Raw genomic sequence first — 15256 nt, forward strand, 5'->3', positions numbered from 1 at the left:
GTGGGATTTGGGAAGCCCATCGTGTTGACCTGTTTGGAGCTTCCCTAAGAGAGTCCTTCTGATTTTTATATCAAAGTTTAAGAGCAGAGTGTTTCTCCAGCTCTTTAACTCTGTGGCTCTTTAAACCCAGAATTAACATATATAGTGGTTTAAATTTCAGGCACAACTAAGATGTGCAAAAATATAACTTAACTTTCCATAACTAAACTCAGTGTAACTCATAACCACCACCTCACCATCTCAGCCCTTTTTTAATGAGAGCCAAAAGCTAAACTTACCAATTCAGGATAACCCAGGCAGTTCCTTCTGGTTTAGAACTCAGTCTCTTTAGGAGAAATATTCTGACCAATTCAGGATTCTTTCTACCCTCTTCCCAGGGAGTAATCTCAACTGAAAGGAAAGGGACTCATGTGAATCTTAGCATCAGGACTTATTTGTTACTCTCTTATTTGGTCTTTGAATAGACCTCTATTCCCCTTTCCTCATTGTATCCATGGTAGAAGCTTCTTATGCTGACTGTGGTTGAGGGTAGGGGTATTGGTATGCTTGTGAATACATAACTTCCCTCTACCTACCAAGGTGTAGCCCCATCATTTTGCATTCTCTCTTCTGTGGCTTTCAACATAAGTTATTTATTCTCATTACCCCAGGTTTTGGCTCTTGATATTAAAACAAAGAGTTTGTCTCTTTCTTCTCGCTTGATTCTTTTTCTGACCTCCTTTCCCAGCTTCTCAGAGACAGTCAGCTTCTTGGTCTGGTTTTAATGGTGGAAGAACTTGGAATTGGCCAGGGGCTGGAGGGTAAGGTGGTGAAGAAACGGGGGTAAGGGAGAATTACAAAGAAGAGGAACTACATTGAACAATACTTCAAAATATTAATCTTCTAAATACAGTTTGCTCTATTTCCTGAACATTTTCTTGTATGATTTTAGAAAAGGCACCAAAATGATAATCAAGTCAACAATCGTTCTGTTCTGGTGCTGATGAATGGCAGGTAAGTGCTTCTTGGGAAGCCAGTTTAGGTTGAATCAGCTCTGGGAGAGCACTGACCTTGCTAAAACTTGATGTGTTTGGAAAGGTGATTTAAGACAGTGAAAAGAGCCTTGGGCTGGACATAGGAAGAGTTTGTTTCTAGTATGCCCTGAACTTGCTTCTCTGGGCCTCATATTTCTTATCTATAAAATGAAAATAATATTCTTTACCTTAAAGGATGCTTACAAAAATGAAAACAAAATAATATATATTAAAGAAATTAACAAATTATGACATGATATTAGTATGCAAGTGGTCATTACCAGTACGATGGTCAGCATGGAGATGTCTGTCTTTAGTGCATCAGTGGATTCTACATGACTTATTGACCATTCTACTGTAGACTTTGGTTAGGACATCTTTTTGTTAACAATCTAAAGAAAATATTGGTGTTGACCTCATTGCTGTAGTGTTTGGTCTTATCTATCTAAAGTATGGGTAAATGCTTATTTTTTTGTGGGGTTCTGCAAAATTGGAGCAGTTTACCTTTGGCAGGGATAGAGGGAGACTGGCATAATTTTATATAAAGCAAAATATGAAGATTATTGTAAGAGGTACAAAAATTATCATAAGAATTAATTAAAAAAATAGGCCATCATAGCTGGCTAAAGAAATTAAGGAAGACTTTCTAGAAAAGATGATGTTTGTGCTTAAAAGATGGGGAAGAATTCAACAGAGATTATATGAAAGGAGAAGTGACCAGTGTTTGCAGAAGCATGATCACAAACAAATACAGATCTGAGGGAATTCAAGATGAGGTCCAATCCTTTCTCATGGTGACCTTACACAACACCCAGTAGCTGCAGTTTTATATATATATTTATATTTAAAAAAAAATTTTTTTTAATTGAAGTACAGTTGATGTTCAACATTATATGTTATAGGTATACAATATAGTGAGTCACAGTTTTTAAAGGTTATACTTCCTTTATAGTTATTATAAAATGTTGTCTGTATTACTTGTGTTGTACAATATATCCTTGTAGCTTATTTTATATGTAATGCTTTGTACCTCTTCATCCCCTCCCCATATATTGCCCCTCCCCCTTCTCTGACTCCATTGGTAACCACTAGTTTGTTCTCTGTATGTGTGAGTCTGTTTCTTTTTGTTATATTCACTAGTTTGCTGTATTTTTTAGATTCCACATATAAGTGATATCATACAGTATTTGTCTTTATATGTCTGACTAATTTCACTTAGCATAATATCCTCCAAGTCCATCCATGTTGTTGCAAAGGCAATGGCACCCCACTCCAGTACTCTTGCTTAGAAAATCCCATGGACGGAGGAGCCTGTTAGGCTGCAATCCATGGAGTCGCTAAGAGTCGGAGACGACTGAGCGACTTCACTTTCACTCTTCACTTTCATGCATTGGAGAATGAAATGGCAGCCCACTCCAGTGTTCTTGCCTGGAGAATCCCAGGGACGGGGGAGCCTGGTGGGCTGCTGTCTATGGGGTCACACAGAGTCGGACACGACTGAAGCGACTTAGCATTAGCATAGGATTTCAAGAGACCCTGGTTCAATTCCTGGGTCGGGAAGATCCCCTGGAGAAGTGATAGGCTACCCACTCCAATATTCTTGTCCTTCCCTGGTAGCTCAGTCGGTAAAGATTCCGCTTGCAATGCGGGAGACCTGGGTTCAATCCTTGGGTTTGAAAGATCCCCTGGAGGAGGGTATGGCAACCCACTCCAGTATTCTTGCCTGGAGAATCCCCATGGACAGAGGAGCCTGGCAGGCTGTAGTCCATGGGGTCAACAAAGAGTTGGACTCATCCTGAGTGACTAAGTACACACATATCAAGAACTATAGTTTTAATCATAGAATTCTATTATGGGAAGTTCTTGGGCATCTGATTCTGTTATTTATTGTGTTTGCTGATTCTTACTCATGATGGATTATTTCCTCAAGTGTTTTGATCTGTTGAAGCCTCTCATCACTAAAAAAGTTAGTTGTGATTAAAAACAAAATTTAAAAAAAGAAAGCTATAGAAATAAGGAGAAAAGATAAAACTGAGTGTATAAGAAATTTGTAAAGCTAGGAATTACTGAATGAATTTAGTCAAATGAACTTCCCAAGGAGCTTGAGCACTTGGGTTTTATAAAACTATTACAGAAAAATTTGTCATAGAGTGGTTTTAGAGTAGGAATTCACAAGCAGGGCCCTAATGGTTAAACTTTGTAAGCCAATGAATGTCTGATTTATTTAACACTTGAGATGAATTGTCTATATTCCAGAAAGTGGTGTCCTTTTTGTACAGCACATATGTTTGAACAGAGATATTAACACCTTTGAAAAATTTTGTTTTTTGAGTTGTGATTTCTGTCATTGTAGTCAGTAATTCTGGCTACAAGCACATCTTTAGTTAAAAGCCACATTTTTTTAGCTATCAAGAGGAATGAGCCACACCTCTGTAAGTGTTCTCTCAGATATATTATTAAATGAAAAATGCAAAGTACAGAAAATTATGTATCTAGTATGTCATTTTAAAATGTATATCTATTATGTGATTATATGGATTGACATTTTCTCAAAAGAAATGCAAAAAATTGTTATAAGTGACAAAACTATAATCTGGGGAGAGAGGAGACTTTACTTTTTCTTTTTCTATATTTTTAATTATTTGAACTGTATTTTTACCATATGCATATATTGCTTTTACTTAAAGAAAAATTATGTGCCTGTATATCTACATATACCATTATAGAGTTTTAGAAAACTCTTATAGCCTGATCAAGAGAAATGGGCCCCATTCTTGATACTGCTTGGGCAAGGAGTATCCCAAAGCAGTTTGGTCCTCCTCTGAGCTTTGAGTTCATCTCAGCTTTTTTTCCCCCCTTGATTGTCAAAACAGGACTGTAGGAATATTCTCAGAGCTGGCATGCAGGCATTCAAGGTTCACTTTCTTGCAGGATAGTGACAGAAAAATGGATGAATGTCCAAGTGGGAGATATAATTAAACTAGAAAACAATCAGATTGTTACGGTGAGTACCTCTTTGGGCTGTGGCTTTTTCTCTTTGGGCTTGAGTAGAAACCTTTTTAGCACTTCTGTGACCACTCCTTTTGGTGATATTCACCTGCTTCACTGTGCATCTAGAGATCACCAGCTCCTGTGGTAAGAAGTTTGTTCTTGTCCACTTCTCACCACAATTCCAGGTAAAGTATGACTGGCTTTAATAAAGGAGGTGTGTGGTACCAGTGATGGGTCTCGAGACAAAGAAAGTAAACCAAATGTCTATAAAATTCTTAGGATGAATAGCTGTTCCTGAGTTTGTAATTTTAAAAGTCTGCCTTCCTTATCTTCTCTGCCTTTCCTGACCACAGGCTGATATACTATTACTCTCGAGCAGTGAGCCCTACAGTCTGGCATATATAGAAACTGCAGAACTGGATGGGTGAGTGTTCCTTCCTCATAGTCCAATAAGACGGTTGAGCCAGCTTAGAATGATTTCTCATTGAGGGACAGCATGATGCAGAGAATGAAGTGCTAAAAGCTAGAAATATCCAGATAAGATAGGAGGCCTCAAGTCTAAGGCTGAGCTCTTGACAGATAATTGAGCATCCAACTGGGTGCAGAATCTGGGCAATTATTCTCCATCTTCAAATTGGAAACATTCAGTCTGACTATATTCAATAATGCTGAGTGATAGGAAAGGTTAACCGGACTATGAAATTTCAGAATATAGTTCCAAAGTTTCTTGGGGTGGGGGAATGAATACTGAGATAATTATGTACTGATAAACCATGTTCTGGAAAGGATTTAAGGTAGAAATTCATTAATGTGCAAAAGCTAAGATCTTTGGAAGATAGAGGCCATCTTCAGAGAGCTTGTCCTGTGGAGTTTTATGTTAATCTGCATCCTTACAACTCTTCCTCTTAGTGCCCACAAACTTTTTGAAATGTGGCTTTGTTTTTACTTCTATCTCTGTGCATTTCTGTATCAAATAATGGTTAAGTGAGATCCCTTCATGGGTCCTATAAACATTTGTGAGACGAGGAGTATGTTTACTTGCAAGTGTTCACAGGTTCTTACCAGGACCTTACTTTTGAAGGGAGTAGGTACCACCTCCAGGTTATTTTGTGATGTTTCTTCAGCGTTTCTAGAGCAGCTCCACCAGCAAGATCTCATAGGTTGGTTAAAGTAGTTGATATGTGTTTCAGGGAGAGAGGGGAGCAAGTGGGCTAATATTTAGCTTCCTGGAGAAGGCAATGGCACCCCACTCCAGTACTCTTGCCTGGAAAATCCCATGGACGGAGGAGCCTGGGAGGCTGCAGTCCATGGGGTCGCTAAGAGTCGGACACTACTGAACGACTTCACTTTCACTTTTCACTTTCATGCATTGGAGAAGGAAATGGCAAGAACCAGTGTTCTTGCCTGGAGAATCCCAGGGATGGGGCAGCCTGGTGGGCTGCCGTCTGTGGGGTTACAGAGTCGGCCACGACTGAATGGACTTAGCAGCACCACCATTCTACCTCAGTACTGCCCTTGAGAGAGGATGACAATAGGAGTGACTCTGACAACTCAAGTCTGAAAGCCAAGCAATATTGGCAACAACTATTTTCTAAAGTAGGAGAAACCGGACCTGTACTGCTGTTATATATGTGCATTCCTTACTCTAGTGAAACCAACTTGAAAGTGAAGCAGGCCATCACCGTTACCAGTGAGATGGAAGATAACCTGAAGCTTCTGTCTGCTTTTGATGGTGAGTTTTGAAATAGATTTGCCAACCCAAATTTTTATCAGAAGAGGTGTGGTTAAAGTTTGATATAGCCATATAGTGAATTATATATAACTCATAAAAAACAGTATGCAAGTTGATATTTACTTATATGGAAAAATATTCACAACATATAAGTTTAAAAAGATTACAATACACTATGCACAGTATAATGTAACATAAATTTGTCTTTGGAAATATATATATGTTTATGAGTATATGTATAGAAAAAATCTTGGAAGGATATACTATAAAAGGTTAATAGCACTTATTTCTAGGCAGTGAGTGAATTTTACTTTCTCCTTTTTAATGTTGTATATAATTTACAAAAGGACATATTTTACTTTACTAATCATGAAAAAATTAACTTATTTCCATTTTGAAAAAAATACTACGTTTGCTTTAAGTAGTTTCTGAATCTATTCAGATTTAGCTCATTTGATCTGGAAGTACTAATGGTAATAAGTTATCATGTGGGTTGTTCTCTTTCTGGATAACCCATGTCACAGAATTACTCTTCTCTGATGCCCAGAACCCTCTGTCTGCCTTTCTAAAGGGAGCTGCTGAGAAATGGGCAGTGGCTGAGAAAGGATAGGAAAAAAAGGTGTGTGTATATTTTGAAAGAGGCTTGTTCTTTCCTCTTTTCTATTAAGCCTCCTCTTTGCTGGGAAAGATTGAGGGCAGGAGGAGAAGGGGACGACAGAGGATGAGATGGTTGGATGGCATCACTGACACAGTGGACATGGGTTTGGGTGGACTCCAGGAGTTGGTGATGGACAGGGAGGCCTGGTGTGCTGCTGTTCATGGGGTCGCAAAGAGTCGGACACGACTGAGTGACTAAACTGAACTGAACTTCCTGTTAGGAAAGAATTAAGATTACAGAGTTAGGACTCTTATTCCTTTTTTTTTTTTTTTTTTCAGGAGAAGTGAGGTGTGAGTCTCCCAATAACAAGTTGGACAGATTCACAGGAATACTCATGTATAAGGGAAAAAACTACATCCTGAATCATGACAGACTGATTCTCCGAGGCTGTGTCATCAGAAATACAGATTGGTGCTATGGCTTGGTTATTTTTACTGGTACGTCTTTCTGGAGTCACAAACCCCCAGCCTGCTGGATTCCATTCATAGCCACATTGTGGGCACTTAGTTTTCATGATGTAGATATGATGCTCAGGTATATACCAGAACACTATGGCTTTGAAGAAGGGAGGCAGGGAGATGGATAGATGGATGGAGGAATTAAGAAAAAACTTTTTTTTTTAGGAAAAAAAAAAATGACTTTTTTTCCAAACACTGAGCTGCCAGCATATCAGCCCTGCCTTTGATAGTGGAAGGCTTTGTGTTCCAAGGCCACAGAACATTCATGAGTCTTTCTAACCACATCTGGACACTAGACAAGGTATACACATAGAAGTATACATAGAATTAGCATTTGAAAGGAGAACAGTGTGAAAGGGGAGGGTATACATGTGGATTATTCGCATGTGGAGAGAATAAACATGGTGCTCATTATGGGGAAGATAAAATACAGTGTGAAGTGTTCATGCCAGAGAAAGGGCACATGTGGCTCCTGAGCAGTGGCCCATCCTGAGATGGCATTTAGAACCATAATCCTTCATACTTAGTGAGGGATTTTCTGGAGTTATAATGTAGTGCCGGAAAATGAAGGAAGCTTTTGTGCTCCCTATGCCCTCGGTGACGGTGAGTATTCGTGACAACAACCACAGTAAGATCATAATTTCCAGCTCTAGTCTCAGTGTGTCATTAAAAGTCCTTTATTTCTACTTATTGTCTGTCCTATCATGAAGTTCAAAGTCTCTATCGCTCAGCTTCAGAGAAATCTCAGCTCCTACCTCAGAAGAAATCACTTGCCATTGCCTTTTACTTTCTCCATTTCCTAGTTAGAAACTTTAAATAGAGCCTGGTCCAGCTATGGGTTTCCTCAAAAGAAGGTGAATATCTCCTTGTCAGAAGACCCTTTTTCTAAGCTAAATAAACCAGATGGTGATGAGAGAGAAGCTTGAGGCCCCTATTCTGACTTACCAACGAAAAACTAGACAGTCTAAGATGCTGCAGAGAGGGAGGTTTCAGCACTGATGCAGTTTGCAGAAGTAATTGGGATTATCCTAAGAAATAAATTTTCCATTCTTTGAGTTTGGGGCACCAACCATGAGCCTTCCTCCAAGGCTTTATCCTTTAGCATTGGAAAGAAGTTTGATAAAGTGATCATAAAGGTGTGTTTCAACCCAATTTCAGTCCTCTTGAGAATATTTAGAGATTCTGAGATGATGTCTCCCTGTTTAACTTAGGACCAGACACCAAAGTAATGCAGAACAGTGGGAAGTCCACCTTTAAACGGACACACATAGACCACCTCATGAATGTCCTCGTGCTCTGGGTAAGTTAAAGACCTCTTTTCTGTATTTTTATAAATAGGCCTTCTTTGCTTCCTTCTACAGCAGTAGCTGGTATTTTCAAGTCAGAATTTACTTGTCTGAAAGTCTCAAGCAGTTTTAGGACCCCACAAACTTATATCTGGACCAGATAAGAAGAAAACTCATTGACACTTTTTTTCTTTTTCTTCTTAGCCAGTTTAACTCATGACCACTTCAATAAGCTCTTACTTAGATTAATAAGATCACCTTACTTAAACCAATGATTTTCAAACTCTATTTCCTTAGAGAAGGCTAAGGTCTGCTGCAGGGGGAATAGAGAAGATCAAGAGTTTTGTTCTGGCCTCTTCATTCTGAAGTTCCTGCTTCAAAAAGAGCAGCCTCACATTTATCTGTTCTGTAAAATTTCAGTTAGAGAATAGAGGATTCTACTGCTAAGAAATGAAATTTGAAAAGCACTCAGTACATACTGATTATATGTGAAATCATAAAAAAAAGAGTACAAATGAACTTATTTAAAAAACAGAAATAGTCACAGATGTAGAAAACAAATTTATGATTATTAGGCAGTAAGGGGGGAGAGATAAATTAGGAGATTGGGATTGATATATACACACTACTATATATAAGATAGTTAACAAACAAGGACCTACTGTATAGCATAGGGAAGTCTACTGAATACTCTGTAATGGCCTATATGAGAAAAGAATCTCTAAGAGTGGGTATATGTATAAATGATTCACTTTGCTGTATACCTGAAACAACACAACATTGTAAATCAGCTATACACCAATAAAAAATTTTTTAAAAAGCACTCAGTAGATGATAATCAGCTTTAAGAATAAAATTTTAAATTGAAGATTAATTAGTTAATTTCCATGCTTATCATATGTGTGTGTGCATGTTCAGTCATGTCCAACTCTTTGCGACCCCACGGACTATAGCCCACCAAGCTCATCTGTGCGTGGGATTTCCCAAGCAAGAATATTGGAGTGGATTCCCATGCCCTCCTTCAGGGGATCTTCCCAACCGAGGGATAGAACTGGTGTCTCTTGCATCTCCTGCGTTGGCAGGCAGATTCTTTACCTCTTGCACCACTGGGATTTTAGAAAATTAGGAAGTTCATTCAGCTTTGAGACCAGATATTAGTATTCACTATCTTTTTCTTTCCACTACTGTCTGCATAGCTTTCAGCAGTTGAAACAAAGTGACATTTCCTGGTTTATTAATGAAGAAGATAATCATAGTTGAGAATTCAGAAAGGCAGCAGAGGTAAATATGCCTTTGACAATATCAGAGAGTGTATCATTAGGGAATAAGTAGGTAATTTAGCCTAGGGTTGTCTTTAAAACAAGATATCTCCCATATGCCTAAGAAAGCTCAACTACCTGGTTACCTATCTGAAAGGTAGTGATAATACTTGACACCTGTAGAGGAATTTTAACTTTTTAGAATATTTTCACATTCACTTACAGCAGCTTCACAACATCTATGAACAATAAGTCAAGAAATATTTTTCCCACTGACAAATATGCAAGTTAAGTCATAGTAAAGATAAATAACATAAAGTCCCACAGAAAAATAATGTCAAAGACTCATTGTCAAGTCATATTTTTTTATTAAAGTGTAGTTGATTTAGAGTTATGTTCATTACTGCTATACAGCAAAGTAATTCAGCTATGCATATATATACTTCTTTATTTAATATTCTTTCCCATTATGGTTTATCATAGGATATTGACTATAATTTTTTATGCTGTTCAGTAGGACCTTGTTGTTTTTCCATTCTATATATAAAAGCTTACATCTGCTAACCCCAACCTCCCATTCCATCCTTCCCCCTTGGCAACCACCAGTCTGTTCTGTATGTCCGTGATTCTATTTTGTTTCATAAATGGGTTCATTTGTGCCATATTTTAGATTCCACATATAAGTGAAATCATATGATATTTGTCTTTCTCTTTTTAACTTACTTCACTTAGTATTAATATGACAATCTCTAGCTGCAGCCATGTTGCTGGAAATGGCATTATTTCATTCTTTTTTATGGCTGAGTAGTATTCTATTATATATGTGTACCACATCTTTATCCATTCATCTGTCAGTGGACATTTACTTTGTTTTCATGTCGTGGCTATTATGAATAGAGCTGCTATGAACCAAGGAGTGCATGTATCTTTTTGAATTATAGTGTTGTCTGAGTGTATGACCAGAAGTGGGATTGCTAGATCATATGGTAATTCTACTTTTAGTTTTCTGAGGAATCTTTATGCTATTTTCCACAGTGGCTGTACCAATATACATTCCCACCAACAGTGTAAGAGGATTCCCTTTTCTGCACACCCTTTCCAGCATTTGTTATTTGTAGACTTTTTGATGATGACCATTCTGACCAGTTAAAATGGTACTTCATTATAGTTTTGCTTTGTATTTCTCTAATAATTCTTGATGTTGAACGTTTTTTCTTGTGTCTATTAATCACTTGTGTATCTTCTTTGGAGAAATGTTTATTTAGGTCTGCTGCCCATTTTTGGATAAGGTTGTTTGTTTTTTTGTTGTTCATTTGTTTATGCTGTTTGTATGTTTTGGAAATTAAGCCTTTTTCACTTGCATCATTTGCAAATATTTTCTCCCATTCTGTAGGTTGTCTTTTCATTTTGTTTATGGTTTCCTTGCCTGTGCAAAAGCTTGTAAGTTTGATTAGGTCCCATTTTTTTTCATTTTGTTTATATTTCTATTGCCTTGGGAGACTGACCTAAGAAAACATCAGTACAATTTACGTCACACAGAATGTTTTGCCTATGCTCTCTTCTAGGGGTTTTATGATGATGTCTTTTGTTTAAGTCTTTAAGCCATCTTGAGTTTATTTTTGTGTATGGTGAGGTGAAGTCATTTTTATTGAGAATCTAATATGTGCCAGGTATTATGAGGACCATAAGGATTTATAAGTCCTGGGTCCAGCTGTCAAGTATATAAATTCACTTTGGGAAGATAGAGCATCAATATGTGCCAGATGCTTTACATACATAATTTTATTCAATGATCACACCTATCCATCTAGGCATAACTTTTCAGAGTCAATTCTCTTTCTGCTATGCTTGCTATCACCCTGTGGAGATAAAATTAAAACACGTGACAAGTCTATTTAACATGAAAATCTGACCACATGTGAAGAAATTATAAAATTTTTTAAAAGATCCTAAGAGCTTTCAGTGGAGAAGGCGATGGCACCCCACTCCAGTACTCTTGCCTGGAGAATCCCAGGGGCAGGGGAGCCTGATGGGCTGCTGTCTATGGGGTCGCACAGAGTGGGACACGACTGAAGTGACTTAGCAGCAGCAAGAGCTTTCAGAGAGAAATAAAAGGTCATAAACAAGAATCAGAATGGCATTGACCTTCTCAACAGCAACAGCAGAAGGTAAATGTTGTTGCCTTCGAAAGTCTGCCAGAAAAATATTTGCATCTTCTAATTCTAAATCCATTGAAGCTGTCAATAAAATGCGAGTATAAAGAAATTTCGGTATGTGCAAAGACTCAAAAAAAATTTACTCCTTACGTATCCTCTCTTAGGATGTTTCTAAAGTATACTCAAGCAAAAGAAGAGAATAAACCAAGAAAGATTTGGAAGCCAGGAAACATGCAAACACTGAAAGGAAGTCCTAGGATAATAGCTGAATAGCAGGCCTAGAGCAGATTAAAGCAGAGGTATCTGGGTTTCTGAGGTGGTACTAGTGGTAAAGAACCTGCCTGCCAATGCAGGAGACTTAAGAGATGAGGGTTCCATCCCTGGAGGAGGGCATGGCAACCCTTTCCAGTATTCTTGCCTGGAGAGTCCCCATGGACAGAGGACCCTGGCAGGCTACAGTCCATAGGGTTGCAAAGAGTTGGACATGACTGAAGCGACTTAGCATGCACACCTGCATGGAGAGATCTGCAGTGGGAGTCTTCAAAGAGAGAATGTAGTTCCCTATTCAAATCCCTACAAGGTGGATTCAGCAGAGAAGTGGTGTAGATGCCCAGAGCAGCTACACTAGCCAACTAGCTGCTATGAATTCCTGCATTTGTGAGCTCTTTCATGCAATCTTTCCTTCAGAAAATAGGGAGTATCATCTTGGGTCCCATGCTTCCTCTTGGGCATCTAGTTTAAGAAGGATGTTGCTGTTCGAGCCCGGTACGACTGTGAGAAAGTACAAATAGAAAATAAATTCTCTGACAAAGGATGAAGAACCATCAGCAGACCCAAGAAGTTGATGGGCTTTGGGAACGCATAAAGTTGCTAGATTGTACTGATAGGTAAGCCAGAATAGTGGAAGCTTTGGTGGCAATGCGTTCCTCTTCAGCAGCAATGCATTCCTCAAGAGTAGTTCCAAGCTTGAGAGAGCAGGAATGGAGAGCAGGAGTAAGATATGTGGATATAATAATCAGGACAACTAATTTTAAAACTGCCCATAAAACAGCTTGGACAACCACTGGCCCTCTGTACCATCCTAACACCCCTATAGGCATCCATATAGCAAAAACAAATGTATTTGACTTCCAGTCTCAAACAAGAGAACTGCTTTCTGAAGAAATTTAACAACCTCTGCAGAGGGCTAGGGCTTCTAATGTGGGTGTCATCACTTCTGAGTAAACCCACTTTATTTTAAATTTGGGGGACTCAAGTTTGCCTGCAAGTTCCTTTTATATCCTAGGGTAAAACCAGTGAACTAACACATTTTGCCTACCTACACAGAGCTCGTGGTTCCATCTTCCCATTCAGGGGAGTGGCCTACTAGGGAAATGAACCTATCCAAAGGAAATAAAGCCAACCTATAATGGTCAAACTACTCTTTTACTTCTGTTTTTAAGTGATCTGGAAAAAAAACCAGGAGCACAAAAGAAGAGGATGAGGACAAATAAAATAACTGACTCTGGAAAAAACATTATAATTCAAAAGAGAAAAGAACTTTCAAAAGAATTTCACTATTCTTAGAAGAAACAATTGCACAAATAAGAATAGACTGATTCTTTTTTTTTTTTTTTGGCCATGCTGTGGCTTGGGCATCAACCCTAGGCCAACAGCAAAAGTGTGGAAACTTAACCACTGGACTGCTAGGGAATTCCCTACAATTTTTTTTAATCAAAGAATAAAATAAGCAATCTAAGAACAACAAAAAAGAATTTTGGAAAGTAAAAACTACTGAAATTAAAAAGTCAATAGAAGGGCTGAAATAAAGAGTCAAAGAATACTAGACCTTAAAACCAAAAATCTAAGAGATAAATACTTTTTTTAATTGGAGGACCAAACCAAGAACCCCCACAGGATCTCCCAGGAGTATCAGAATGCAAAAATGGAGGGAACAATATTGTCAAAGAAATAATAGAAGAATATTTCCTATAATCGAAGAAGGATATGAATTTCAGATTTAAAACATCCATTAAACATCATTAAATTCTAGAGCTCCAGTGGTGTTTAGAAGTACCTCAAAGTTTTCATAGAGATAAGAGTAAGATATGAACAAACAATGAGAATTAGATTGGCATCAGATTTCTCACCAGCACTACTGAGTCCTGGAAACCAGAGGTTCATACCTTCAAAGTTCTCAGTTTGACCTAGAAATCTATACCCAGGCAAACTACAAATCAAGTGAGAGAGCAGACTTCTTCCTCTCATGGGAACTTCATTCTGGCTGGCCAATGGCTGCATAGGCCTTTGCATGGCTTGCTTCTTTTTCAGGGTTTTAACGTCTCCTTTTCAGAGAAGCCTTCTCTGCCACCCATCTAAAGTGGGCATCACCTCCACCAAGACCTTTTTTATTCTGTTAACTTGTTTTATTTTCCTCACAGCATTTGCTATTGCTAAGTCGCTTCAGTCGTGTCCAACTCTGCGACCCCATAGACGGCAGCCCACCAGGCCCCGCCGTCCCTGGGATTCTCCAGGCAAGAACACTGGAGTGGGTTGCCGTTTCCTCCTCCAATGCATGAAAGTGAAAAGTGAAAGTGAAGGCTCTCAGTCGTGTCCCACTCTTAGCGACCCCACGGACTGCAGCCTACCAGGCTCCTCCGTCCATGGGATTTTCCAGGCAAGAGTACTGGAGTGGGATGCCATTGCCTTCTCCCTCACAGCATTTAGCACTAGTTAACTTGTATTTTTCATTTCTTAACTTGCTTGTTTTCCACCTATATCCACAAGATTACAAACCCTCTGAGAGTTAAGACGTTGTCTTTTATCACCATTGTATCCCAGTCCCTAGAACTGTGTTTAGCATATAATCAGTTCAGTTCAGTCACTCAGTCGTGTCCGACTCTTTGTGACTCCATGAACCGCAGCATGCCAGGCCTCTCTGTCCATCACCAACTCCCGGAGTTTACTCAAACTCATGTCCACTGAGTCGGTGATGCCATCCAACCATCTCATCCTCTGTCGTCCCCTTCTCCTCCTGCCCTCAATCTTTCCCAGCATTAGGGTCTTTTCAAATGAGTCAGCTCTTCGCATCAGGGTACCAAAGTACTGCAGTTTCAGCTTCAGCATCAGTCTTTCCAATGAATATTCAGGACTGATTTCCTTTAGGATTGACCAGTTGGATCTCCTCGCAGTCCAAAGGACTCTTAAGAATCTTCTCCAACACCACAGTTTAAAAGCATTAATTCTTCGGCCCTCAGCTTTCTTTATAGTCCAACTCTCACATCCATACATGACTACTGGAAAATAACACATAATAGAAGCATCATTATTCTGTGCTAAGTTAGAAAGACAAATGAGTGCCTGAGCTACCAAATTATGAGCCTCTAAGGTAGAAATTATATCCATCTCTACATCCTTGGGAGTGTCTTGTACAAAGCTGTTCTCAGGAAGTATCTTTTGAATGGTTACTAAATGAAGAAATGTTCTCGAATTAGCTAGGTTCTTATCAGCTCAGCAGTTTTGTTCATGTGGTATTTTTGCCAAGACATTGTCAGTGTAGTTAGATATAACGCACTCCATTTCTCAAGCTGAAGCAGAAATTCTTCCTCATTTGAACATTTCATTTCTTCCCCATTTTTAGAAATGATTCTTAGGGGAAATTCTGACAGAGACAGGAAGCAAGATGAGTAAAGACGCTTCTTGATAAACCCATAGCTGACCTGGA

The 15256-nt window shown here is 38.8% G+C and overlaps 1 protein-coding gene across 1 annotated transcript in view; it reads left to right on the top strand.

Moving 5' to 3' along the window:
* The window catches only part of LOC109563001 (phospholipid-transporting ATPase FetA-like), a 111826-nt gene that overhangs the window by 53176 nt on the left and 43394 nt on the right, over positions 1-15256 (top strand). Inside the window, exons 7-12 of the mRNA XM_070794723.1 lie at positions 932-993; positions 3945-4017; positions 4358-4428; positions 5654-5736; positions 6673-6831; positions 8064-8152. Coding sequence (XP_070650824.1) covers positions 932-993; positions 3945-4017; positions 4358-4428; positions 5654-5736; positions 6673-6831; positions 8064-8152 — 537 coding nt within the window. The remainder of the gene's footprint in view (positions 1-931; positions 994-3944; positions 4018-4357; positions 4429-5653; positions 5737-6672; positions 6832-8063; positions 8153-15256) is intronic.

Source organism: Bos indicus, chromosome 8, assembly GCF_029378745.1.
Source record: "Bos indicus isolate NIAB-ARS_2022 breed Sahiwal x Tharparkar chromosome 8, NIAB-ARS_B.indTharparkar_mat_pri_1.0, whole genome shotgun sequence".
In the NCBI taxonomy this organism is placed as follows: Eukaryota; Metazoa; Chordata; class Mammalia; order Artiodactyla; family Bovidae; genus Bos; species Bos indicus.